This window comes from Rattus norvegicus, chromosome 10, assembly GCF_036323735.1.
Source record: "Rattus norvegicus strain BN/NHsdMcwi chromosome 10, GRCr8, whole genome shotgun sequence".
NCBI classification, from domain to species: Eukaryota; Metazoa; Chordata; class Mammalia; order Rodentia; family Muridae; genus Rattus; species Rattus norvegicus.
This window is the reverse complement of record NC_086028.1, coordinates 17,061,094-17,073,527: the sequence shown is the minus strand read 5'-3', so window position 1 is coordinate 17,073,527 and position 12,434 is coordinate 17,061,094. Positions and strand designations below refer to the sequence as shown.

General features: G+C 51.5%; 1 protein-coding gene across 5 annotated transcripts in view; it reads left to right on the top strand.

Annotated features, from left to right (window-relative positions):
- Window positions 1–12,434, top strand: part of Ergic1 (endoplasmic reticulum-golgi intermediate compartment 1) — a 95,797-nt gene that overhangs the window by 57,884 nt on the left and 25,479 nt on the right. For 3 of the 5 annotated variants that reach the window (NM_001398572.1, XM_063268572.1, XM_063268573.1), the window contains exons 4-5: window positions 6,871–6,965; window positions 10,945–11,069. In NM_001398572.1, coding sequence (NP_001385501.1) covers window positions 6,871–6,965; window positions 10,945–11,069 — 220 coding nt within the window. The remainder of the gene's footprint in view (window positions 1–6,870; window positions 6,966–10,944; window positions 11,070–12,434) is intronic. The other 2 variants (XR_010055141.1, XR_010055140.1) reach the window with 1 other exon arrangement.

Genomic DNA, 12,434 nt, shown 5'->3' with positions numbered 1-12,434 from the left:
CCATGGGGATGAACATGAATCAAGGAAATGAGATTATGGTGTAGCCCTGGCCTGTGACTGCTGGTGATGTGAGGTGCTCATCCTGGCCCTGCAGAGTTAGAGGGAGGTGGGTTTGTGTGTGACCTCCTGAGCTTTGGCTGGGCTGGTGACAATGGGGAAAAAAGGCGTCCCATGGATATTCAGAGGTACCCACCTCCCAGATGTGACTGTCGGTTGCCCTGGCTCTTGACTTCCGAGCCCCTGTAGGCTTTGATAGCTACTCACCTGGTGGGGGTTTATGATATGAAATCAAGAGTTGCCCAGACACTCCACTTGTTTTTAACATACTATTCCTTATGGTGCTTTCTGGGTATTGTAACTCTACATACGCTAGTCTCATACGCCCAGGTTAGCATCTTCCAATGATTGCCTCAAAACTTGTCATGAACCCCCTTGAAGTCTCTGGGGGAAACTGGAGCACCAAGAAGCTAAACACCCATAAGGTCCATAAAAGGGAGCAGGGGAAGCAGAGTCGAAGCCCAGGACCTGTGGACACCTCCAGTCTAGGCACCCTACCCTGTCATCTGCCCATCTCTGTAGGGCATGTTTTAAAGCCTCACGTACATGAAAGCCACAGCTTTTTGGTTAAAATTATTGATGGTTAGGAATAGACGCTTCAGTGAGCAAAGCGTATTCTTATGCAAACCTAAGGACCTGAGTTGGGTCACTGGAACCTACTCTACTCCACAGACTTGTCCCCTGACCTCCATGTGTATACTCCCACACATCATCCACATGCACAATAATGGCGATACATTAAAATTACACTTCAAATCTATTGACTGGGGGACTCAAGATTCCCCCATAGAATTAGGTCGGAAGCTGGAAGAGGCCACTTCAGGAAGTAGGAGCTTGGAGGCTACCTTGAGCTGGCTCCCAGAACTCATTCCTATACTGAGCCAAAATTGGGGAGACTAGGAATTTATCCAAGAGAAGAGTGGGGGGGCTCCATCCTGCCCAGCACCCCTGAACTGAGTCTCAGTTGTCACTGGCGGGACTAAGCTGTCACACCATAGAGCATCTTCACCCTTCGCAATGGGAGGCGTGAAGGCTTCTAGGCATAGAGGAACAGATTGGTTATTCAGATCCCCTCTGAAAGGTGGATCTGGGGAAGGGTGAGCGTGAGCCACAGCCCCTGGTGAGGAGTTGGGTGATTGCCAGGAGGAGGGGGGCAGCTGGGCAGCCGGCAATGGAGCCATCCGGTAGGCAGGAGCTGCGTTTTCCCTACAGAAGTCAGGATTTAAAAGCCAAGGTTCCTGAGGCTTACTGGTCAACCTACCCGCCTCCCTTCCCACTCCCACCCACCAGTCGCTGGAAGTTTCCATTTGACCAGATTGTTAAGCATGGAGGCCAGCAACCTTGGGCAGGAATCTGAACTATTCAAGTGCTCTTCGAAAAGCAAATAAAATTGTTTTCCATAGATGTCATCAGACTCACGCCTCAGCCTAGAATCTCAAGGCCTTCGGCCACATTCCACCTACAGCCCCCCCACCAGGACCTCCCAAGCCTTTCATCTCTCTCCCTACAAGGCCAGTTCTCAGCCACCACCTCCTACCATGCGCCGGCTGGTGCCCCCCACCTGGAGTGTCCCCCCCCCCTGACTCCTCCATCAGCACGCACTCTTCCACTTCCTGGGACTTCTGAGAACCTGGCCCCCACACTCTCCTGCACCCCCACCCCCACGTTTTTGTGTTCGTTTCACAAACGATGTCCAGGAGGCCTCATTCCGGTTGGGGGTTATGACACTGTTCCTCCCTCGGGTGTGGCAGAGGAGCTGATAGAGGGAGGTTTTCAGAACTGAAAGCCTAGGAACCTCTATATCCCAGAGGCCCTGAGGCCCCAGGGTGGCACTTCTGAAGATGATCAGAAAAGGCAGTGACACTGCATCACAAGTGTCCCTAGGGGACGCCCTGCCTCCCAGGGATCTCTGTCCTCTCCAGCCAGTGCTGGCACAGTAGGAAAGGGGAGACACAGAGATCCTGCCCAACCCTGGCTGGCTTCGTTACAGGAGATGCCACATGCTACAAGCCCGGCACTGTCCAGCTTTTAGTGGGGCAGAACACACTGGGCAGGGCTGTGCCTCTTACAGTGTACTTGACCCTCACCACAGTGGTTTGCCCGAGATTAGTGTTTCTATTCTACCTCATTAAATGTTGGTGTTGATGATGGAGATGGTGGCTCGGGACTGAGCATTCAGTCTGCAGTGAGACTGTTCTCGTCGGCCACCTTAGCAGCCTCTTTAGTGATATATACAGAGTCATCGGGGTTGCTGGGACCATAGAGGGCGTGGCGTTCTCATGTCACCTGCACAGAGGGCGTGGCGTTCTCATGTCACCTGCACATCTCCTCCACCAACTTCAGATGCCCCAGGTGACTTACAGCGCATGCCGTGCACATAGTCGTGGCATCATACTGTGTCAGGAACAAGCTAAGACGTCTGTGTGTCCAATACAGACACAGTGTCTGCTTCTGAGGAGTTTTGTTTGTTTGTTTTGTTTTGTTTTGTTTGAACTTCAACTGGTTGAACCCAAGGATAGAAATCCTATAGAAATGGAGTATCAACTGTCCTGGGAAAGCCCCTTTTATTTCTGGGGAAAGTGAGGCTGTTGAGGACAAAGCCCATTGTCCAAGCTCAGCCTATCAGGAGGCACTGCAAACATTGGCATCTTGGGCTCCCCTTAGCATTGTGTTTTCTCTGCCAAGCAGAGCCCATGGTCAGCCCTGGAGAGAGAATGACACATGTGCTTACACACGCGCACACACACACACACACTCACACACACACACGTCATACATGCACACACATATCATACACACACACACCATACACATATACACTACACCTAATGTGCATCACACTACACACACACCACACATACACCACACACATTCATCGCACAAACCATACATACACACCACAGATACCACACACAAACAAACACACACCACATAACATACCACGCACACACTTATGCATGCACACATGCATGCACACACAGCCTAGCCTGGACAGCCTGTAGCTTTAGCCTCTCAGTATCCCCAAGAGGTGTTAAGAATTCTTGCTCATTTCCTTTCTCCCTCCTTTTCCCCTCACTGGATGCTTCGCAGTGAGGCATGTGTGACATATAGCAGATGCACAAGTGCAGAATGCAGTAGTCAGTGAGTCTCACTCTCACAGCCGTCACCTCAGCTGAGCCGTGATACATGAGCCATGACTTCTGCCATCTAGAAGGTTCTTTTGCACCCCCACCTCCTGCCATTCTTTAGACTTCTATTGTCCTGGATTAATTTGCTTCTTGTAAACTCCACCCAGAACTTCTCCAGTTACCCCAGTGAGGAAGCTGGGGCCCAGAGAGGTGAAGCACCCTGTCCCAGGTACCTCAGCTTCTCAGTGACAAAGGCAGGAGGGGAGTCCACAGGTCTTCTTGCCTCCTGAGCTGGCTATGGGGTGTCAGGCCAGTAAGAGTCCCTAAGCTGTAGTAAACCCACAAAAATGTTTTTCTTCGAGGTGAGCTGATTTTTGGCAGGCCGTTGGCCTTTTAAAATCAGCTCAGCCCCAGCCAGTGGACCCAGTCAGCCTTGGCAGCCCTGCATGGGCGGCTGAGCCCGCACCTGGGGTGGCAGGAAACTTGCTGGCCTGGAACATTTGCCTTGGACACAGGAGGCAGCCGTGCTGACCTCATCAGTAGGCGGTGCAGACAATTGAACCATATACATCTTACAGCCAGGGGGAACAGCCAGTTCTGCCCTTACATAACCACTGGCCCAGGTTGCCACGGGCCATGCATTTATCCTCCCCTCAGGCACCTCAGCCCCTTCCTGCTGTGTGGCCTTTCAGCCCTGGCAGCTGACCACTCCAGTTCTTCTGGCTAAGAGACAGGGAGCGGTGCCTGGGAGAAGCCTCCCCAGGGGCGGTGAGCTCACCTGAGCCACACCTGGGATTTGCCTCACTCCGCTGAGGTCATCTCCCAGGATTGCCAGGGATGACCTCATCCCATAATCCCCTAAGTTTACCAGGTGGGAAAGGTGAGCGCTCATGGAAGAGTCTAGCTGGGAAGGGAAGCCCTCTCCTTTGGCCACTGCTCAGTTCATCACACAGCAGTTTCCTTGGAATTAAGGCTGTGGTAGAATTGAAATAGGTGCTGAGAGTCAGGAGGGCGAAACTGGCTGGGCAGAAATGGATCCTTCTGACTGGATCTCCCATGAACTGTTTGCCTCTAATCCGCTAGTACAATACCATCCAGTACCCTGAGCCTACCTGTCCTTCCCCACACCTCATGCCCTGTCCTAAACCTAGATAATGAGGAGAAGAGGAAGCTGGGTAGCCCCGGAAAACTTGGAGCTTGAGGTTCTAGCTCAGTTGATTTCTGCTGTGCACTCTCAGGATAGAACACCCCTCCTCTGAACCTCGGCTCCCTGAGCTTAGAATGGGAACGAGGGCTTTGCACAGGAGCAGATAGGATGACACAGGTGCATTTATTTACTCAGCTTCCTTGACTGGAGGGCACCCTCTCCCCTTTTGCCCAGCTTACTGGGCTGAGTTGGGCAGCCCGAAGAGCAATGCATTTCTTTGGCTTTCATGTCCCCAGGTATGTATTTGTGGTCCCCACAAAGAAACAAGCTGCGACTATGCTCCCGAGCCCGTTCTTGTTAGTTAGGCACTGACCGTATCACATCAGATGGGCCTCAGTCAAAGCAAAATTCACTTGCTCAGCCCGATCTGTTCTTTCCCAACAAGAGCCATTCACTCCCTTGGAGTCCTGGTACAACCTGTGTGCAGGACCCGAGGGATCTAACTGATCCGGGTGATATTGTTTGTTTTATAGCTTTTTAAAAGAGAATTTTTATCATTTTAAAGTGCATGCGTGTGCGAGTGTGTGTGTGTGTGTGTGTGTGTGTGTGTGTGTGTGTGTGTGCGCGCGCGCGCGCGCGCGCGCGCACTTGTGAATGCAAGCACTCACAGAGGCCAGAAGAGGGCATTGGTTCTCCTAGAGCTGGGGTTGCAGACACTGTGAGCTACCTAATTTGGGTCCTGAGAACAAAACTTGGGTCTCTCCAAGAGCAGTCAGTGCTCTTAACCACCGGGCCATCTCTTCAACCCCAGAGTGTCTCATTTTCAATTGACAAAATGGGGCACAAGGTGATACTTTGATAAACTGTCAGATTGCCAGCTCATCTGGTTAATATGTCCATTACCTTAAATGAAACATGTATGATCCCTGTGAGAGACATTTAAAGTCTCTGTGAGCTCATTCGAAGCACACAGTGTGTTGTTACTGCAGTCACCATGCCTGTGCAGTAGGACAGCAGGACTTCTGTCATCTGTAACTTCCTCTCTATTGGCCAGCATCCCTGGTCCCCATCCATGAGTGTTCAGTATAGCCCAGCCCACCTTCTCCAACACTGCTCAGCTGAGCAGCCTTCGAGACCAGGCCTGGAGATGGGGTTCCTCCTCCCTGTAGGGAATTATCCTGGCAGCTAGCCCCTAAACTCAGCCCCTCTCCCTGCTTGCTGCTTCCACTCCATTCTTAATGTCCCCTGATTCGGCGAAGAAGGGAAGAACCAGAACCAACCGCTTATGTGCCTCCCTTGGCCCATCCGTGTGTGTGCAATCGGTGTGCCATGCCTCCCAGCAGCCATGGCTTCTGGACCACTCTAGACACTGTGGCTCCTCAAGTTCTCAGTCCTGCTGAGGCACACACTTGCCCATGTGGCTCTGCTCAGCGTCATGTACACCGCCTGAGCCGTATCCCAGCACCAGAACCTGACTGAAAAGGGTCACACCTCTTTGGCTCTCACACTGCATCTGCCTGCCTCGACCCTCTTGCAGACTATCAGCCTAGACGCTCCCTTCTTCAGGCCTTGGCACATGCTATGGGGGCCTCCCTCTCCCTGCTGAGATCATGCTTTCTTACCATCTGCCTGTGACCTTGATCAAAACAGAGACTAGATCCGGCTTGATGCCGTTTCTCAAACCTGACAGGCCATAGATGCCTCCAAACTGTTGAGTGGATGTGGGTTGCTACTGTCCCTGCCCGTGAGGTGGTGTGGCTGTCTGGGGCCACCGGCCCTGTAACTCTAGTGATAGAATAATGATCTTGTTGCTTGCCCCTGCAGCCTAAGGTCGTGCTGCCCTACATGCCATGGAACATGACACACGCGGTCACATGAAGGATGGGAATGGCTAGGTTAGGCCGATGGACCGATAGAACCAGAGAGGTCCTGTGTGAGGGTGCAGGAGGTAGAGAAGGGAAAGTGCTGTGCACACATGTGGTAAGCTTCGGTTAAGTCTTTGGCTTTGTGACACTTGATTACAGCAGCCCTGGGAATCCAGTATAGCTGTCTGGTCCTGTGGGAGACCTGGACTTCACCCCTGTGACTTTATAAGGGAGAGCACTAAAAGAACAGGCAGTGGGTGCCATGTGCCTGTTGGTGCCATGTGCCTGTTGGTGTCGGGCCCTGAGCTGTACACGACTCTGTTTCCCATTTTTCTGTTCAGCAGTCACTCCCATTCAGCTGGTGGTTTACAGTGGTCTCCATAGGAAGTGCTGGAGTCAGGATTTGAACTTGAATCTGGACAGATGTTCTTACTGGACCCCTCCTTCTTCTTAGTAACTACTCTCCCTCCTAATGAAGCTGTATTGGAGAGGGGCTTTGAATCTGGAGCCGTACCTCCTGGAACCTGGACATGTGCTTGCTATTGTACCCACGGGGGTTTCTGTACCATTGAGTTCTGGCCACCAAGTGAGGTGGCCCCCGGCTGTCCATCCCCCATGGGCAGAATCAGTGTCTCCGTCTCAGTCTAGATTTCTGTACTTGTCTGTCCCTTAGGGTGAATGAGCTCTACGTCGATGACCCAGACAAGGACAGCGGAGGCAAAATTGACGTCAGTCTCAACATCAGTTTACCCAATTTGCACTGTGAACGTGAGTATTCCAGTAGACCTACCCCTGTGTCAGTGAGCCAGCCTGTAGGCTATCTGGGGCGAGCTAAATACATACATGCCACCAGCCGCAAACCACGTGGAGCCTACAGCAGCACCCACCTTGTTCCCCGATAAATATAATCAAGCGTGTCCTGGAGCTTTCTGGAATCCAAGATGCTCCACATACCTCTGCAGAGCAACCCCATTGCTGCAGGTGTGGTGGAGTTTCTCTGGTTTGTTAAGCCTAGGAGCCTTGAGCAAATGGCTTATGGAGAGGGAGAAGCTATAAGGGAGAGAGGGGTGGGGCTTGACCAGGCAAGAGGATGAGCCCAGATGTGTGTGCAGCTGAGGTCTGCTCTGAGGCTGACCTCCGTGCATGAGACTCTGGAGTGTGGCAACACCATAAAGCTGCCTCGTCTGGCAACAGTGGGGCCAGGACTATTATTATCCCCGTCGGTGGCTGATGGCCACAGACGGTTCCTATGGGAGTTCCATGACCTCTCAAACAGTTATGATGAGATGCCAGTCGTACAAGCCCCAGCCTGCACAGCCCAGAGCTGCAAAAGCCAGCGGGACACTCTGAAAGAGGGTTCCCTGGCATCTTCCCTTTTAACTTTAGATTCTCTTCATTTGCTGTTTTAACCAAAATAGAATTATTTCTATAAAACAAAACGCAACAAAACTCTGATTTGGAGGCAGGCCCTGCCTCCTTTGCTCAAGCGAACCCTGTTTCTTCTTTAGCATAGTAGATTAATAACCATTACCAGAGCTTCCAGTGAGATCGTACCTAGCCGTACCGGTTATTGTCTCCATAGAGAAGGTTGAGACATCCCTCAGCCCCAGTAGGTCTGCAGCCTGATGTAGCCCATTGAGCCTCCTCCCTTCCGATCACAGGACATGGCTTAGGAACACAGCCCACAGGGACAGAACACTGGGTGGGCCCACAGAGACAGGGAGACATTCAGCTCTATTCCTGCTTTTGGTGAGAGTGACATCACAGCTTTTAGCCCACACTGGGCACAGGGCCAGGGAACCTGTTGAAATAGGTCACTTTTATTTATTTTTATGTTTTCATTTTTTTCTCTCTTCTTAGGAAAATAACTCATCTGGCAGCCTCTCCTTCAGGGCTGCTTGCATCTCTGAAGCAAGGAAATTCTTAGTCCGGCCAGGGGACTAGACCAGCAGAGCAAGGGCTGGAGGGAGGTGGCTCTAGGCTCAGTCCCAGATCCAGACAGTGTGACTTCAGACAGGACAGGTGTCCTTGGCTGCCAGCTATGTGTCAGTCCTTGGGCTGTGGTCCCCATGGCTCCTGCCAGCTCTGTAGGGCTATGTCATGAACCCGCAGAGCTCAGCATAGCTTTTCTTTCGAAGACCCTCAGGGCAGTGTATAGCTCAGTGGTTTGCCCAGCATGCTAAGGACCCCGGTTCCGGCACCACTAACACAAAAAAAGACTTGAAAATGTTATACCTAAAAATGCATGTTCATTGTTGTCCCTCTGAAGAACCCAAAGAAACAGGAAATCACCCATAATTCCACTACCCAATGACAGGGTCTGTGGACATTCTGATACCATTCTGCCCCACTGGCCTCTCTCCTTGTGCATTTTATTATATATAAGTATACTGTAGCTGTCTTCAGACACACCAAACCCCATTACAGGTGGTTGTGAGCCACCATGTGGTTGCTGGGATTTGAACTCGGGGCCTCTGGAAGAGCAGTCAGAGCTCTTAACCACTGAGCCATCCCTCCAGCCCTCTCCTGTGCATTTCTGAACATGGCTGGGGCCATACTACAGATATCCTTTCATAACCTGCTTTCAAAAAATGTGTAATCTTAGTGCGGGGTGGAGGTGAGAGGACTCGCCTGGCCCCGGGTTCCATTCCCAGCACTGTAAATGTGTTAGGACAATGGGACTATTCTTTATGCGCTTCATACGGGAGTTACTTTTCCAGGGTGCACTTTCAAAGTACAGAAGTGTAGCTCAGGGCCAGAGTGTTTCTTTAGCATGAGGTAGATCTTCGGTACAGAGGGAAATAGAGAGACGTTTCTAAAAGCAGGAAAGGACCCCTTCATGTTTCTTCTTTGGTGCCCTAAGCGGCCTGTGCCTCTTTTCCCTCTTAGTGTGTGCATCTGTAAACACAGTCACTGTCTATACCTGCAGTTTCACACTTACAAACCTCACAGCCACAGGGCAAAAACATTCAGAGAAAAAAAATTATGTATGTATGTATGTATGTATGTATGTATGTATGTATGTATGTATGTATTGCATCTGACCTGAACGTGTACAGACCTTTCTTCTCATACTTATTTTCCAAACAGTTGGTCTCCGGAAGTCACTGTGTTACCATTTTGTTAGTGTAAGAGATCACCAGCATGTGGAGAGAAAGGTGAAGGGTCCCAGCGTTGCAAGCGTCAGTGTGTGGCTGGCCAGCCCATCGCTGTAGGTTGTGGTGGGATCATGGAGTAGGCGGATCTGTTCCGATTAAGTCGAAGAAGCAAAGGAAAGGGGGCAGAAAGCAGTGACATCATTGTCCCCTCCAAAGGTCTAGCCTTGTAACAGTAAGAGCCTCCCACCAGACTCCACTCTGAAGCACCAAGTTTCTGTGACATGGGATGCAGGCTGGCCTCAGCGGAACTGTTGAGTCAGTCAGGATTGCTTACGTTTCTTTAGCTTTCTTATTACAGGCCAGTGGCATGGTTCGTGACGGCCGTGTCACGTGCCCTTCCACACCGGCTGGCACATACTTCCCTACACCCACTGAGGAACCCGCTGTTCACACTTTCCCTTTATGCCTGGTCGTCTTGAAATAGCGTATTTTAAAAGAGCCGTTCTTTCTCTGAAGCAAGCTTCCTCTGGTGTGCCTTCCTGGAAGCTTGCTACATCCCCATGGTAGACAAGAGCCTCTCTCCCTGCACATACTGAGACCATCACATAGAACAATGAGCAGCCTGCTCATTGTTACAGTGCTGAAACTGAGCCACAGAAGGGCTACAGAGCCACGCTGGAGGCAGGACAGGCAGTGGGCAGTGGGAGGGAGCACGGTCTTGTGTGAGCTAAAGAACCCCATACAGGGCCTGCGCTCCTGGGGCTGTAGCTTGACTCTTCCCATGATGCCCCCTGGTGCTCAGGCAGGTGCATGGGACCTAATAGTTAGAGACACTGAGAAAAGGAAGGCGTGAATGAAAGATAAATAAAGAATGAATGAATGCCTGAACCTTTTCACCCAGTGGCCCCAGAGTGTGAGGCACCACGGGTACGAGCGCTGGTGAAGTGCTTGCCACACCCACCAACTCTCCGATCCACACGCTCTTCCACTGAAAGCTCAATGGTTATCACCTCATATGTCAGAAAGAAAGAAACTGAGGCATTGAGGTTAATGAGTACCGGAGCCCCGGTCACATCGGTGAAAGGCACAGTCAGGATCCAGGTGACCAGCGTTGCAGACCCCTCTTAGCACACAGCCTTCATTTGGCCTTGCATGTAGCTGAGTCACCCTGGATTTGCATCCTTGGCTGGTCTAGCCCCTCCTTCTTCCTAGCTTTCTTCATGCTCTCTAGTCTTAGGCAGTGGTGGGGGTGCTGTGACTCTGGGGGGTGAGTGGGACCGTTTTGGGTGCTGTGACTGGGAAGGAGTGGGCTTGTGACTATCTTGAGCACTGTGACTCTGGGGGGAGGGTGGACTGTTTGAGGACGCTGTGTCTCTAAGAGGGTTTTGAACACTGTGACTCTGAGGGGATGGGATTGTTAGGGGGGCACTGTGAGTCTGGTGAGGGTGGGACTGTTTTGGGTGCTGTGGCTTTGCCGGGGGAACTGTGGGGTACCGTGACTCTTAGCCAAGCAGCCCCTTTCTCCCTTACTGGCTGACTTCCCATGTAGCTTGGCATCGTGTTCCGGGAGGGCCAATAGGGCTTCTGCAGAAGTAGACTGGTCTCCGCGCGACATGGGTGTGGGTGACTGCTCCCTTTGGCCTCCACAGTGGTCGGCCTTGATATCCAAGATGAGATGGGCAGACATGAGGTGGGTCATATTGACAACTCCATGAAGATCCCACTGAACAACGGAGTCGGCTGTCGCTTCGAGGGCCAGTTCAGCATCAACAAGGTACGCAGGAAAGCACTGCCTGGGCCCTTTCCCTAACCCCTACCCACTCGACCCCAACAGAGTCAGCACATGACTGCCTGAGAATTCTGAGACTGGGGAGGCTCTGACTTCCCTGAGATTTCAGGGCCCCTGAAAGAGCTGCTCCTCACTGGAGTGAAAAACACCAAGGGAGGTAAGCCAAGGCGTGCCTGGTTCAAGTCCTCCTCCTCACCAGAGAGCAGTGGATCTGTAATAAGTCGGCCATAGTCTCTGGTAACACCGTGAACAGACAAGTGAGCTCCCAAAGCAGGCGGATAGTCAGCCAGAACACATCCATCACTGCCTTACATCTGCCGATCAGCTCAGTGGAGGTTGTCCCCTTGGTGGGCTACACGAGGGGTGGGCCAGAGGAGGCCAAGAGCTGAAGGGAAAAGCGTACACAGCTAGCAGACCTTCCTGTGGGAGTGAGCACTGGACGGCAGTGTGGGAAGTCAAAGGTTTAGGCTACGGCCATTCCTAGTGGGGGTCCCCAGAAGCACTGCCTGGGAAGTTTCAGGGAGGCAGGCTCTACCTCCAGCATCCTGAAGTCCTCCCAAGACTGCAGCCACCAAACTCTTAAGGATGTCAAGTCTCCTAAGGAGGATGTAGAGCCATATTGAAAACGGGGTCGGGGCTGGGGATTTAGCTCAGTGGTAGAGCACTTACCTAGGAAGCACAAGGCCCTGGGTTCGGTCCCCAGCTCCGAAAAAAAGAACCAAAAAAAAAAAGAAAGAAAGAAAACCCGGGGTCCATTAAACCCCTGAAAGGGTACAGAATCATCTGCAGACACCCCAAAGAATGTGGAGTAAGTCTCATCTTTGTTTTTAACTAGGCTCTAACTCTTAATTTAACATTTCCTACTTCAGTTAATATAATAATAATAAAACAAAACAAAACAAAGCAGTGTTAGCAATACTTGTGACTTTGCCTCTGGAAGCTGCAGGCATTCACACTATATTATAATTGTAAAGAATTTCCAGGTACTGTGCGCACATCCCCACCTAGAGAATGACAGCCACCAGCACACGGGTAAATACTTGGGGGAAAACGCACCACTTTGATAATAGAGTCAGACAGTGAAGCGGATGCTTCGGTTGGGCTGCAGGGGAAGGCGTCTACTGGTGGTATTGGAAGATTGCCAGGCACGTGTCTACACATACTCACTTCCCAGTCGTGCAAATGTGGTTGCTTGCCTTTGAATGTGCACGCTCCTAACAAGTCAGGTGTCACACTACCTATCTCTTGGCAGTCGTGTCCTCCATTCCCTTGGGTGGGCTGTGCTGTGGATCCCAGCTAGTCTGAGTGAACCAGAATTTTCCTTTTCAAATCAGACCAACTTGTGTTCAA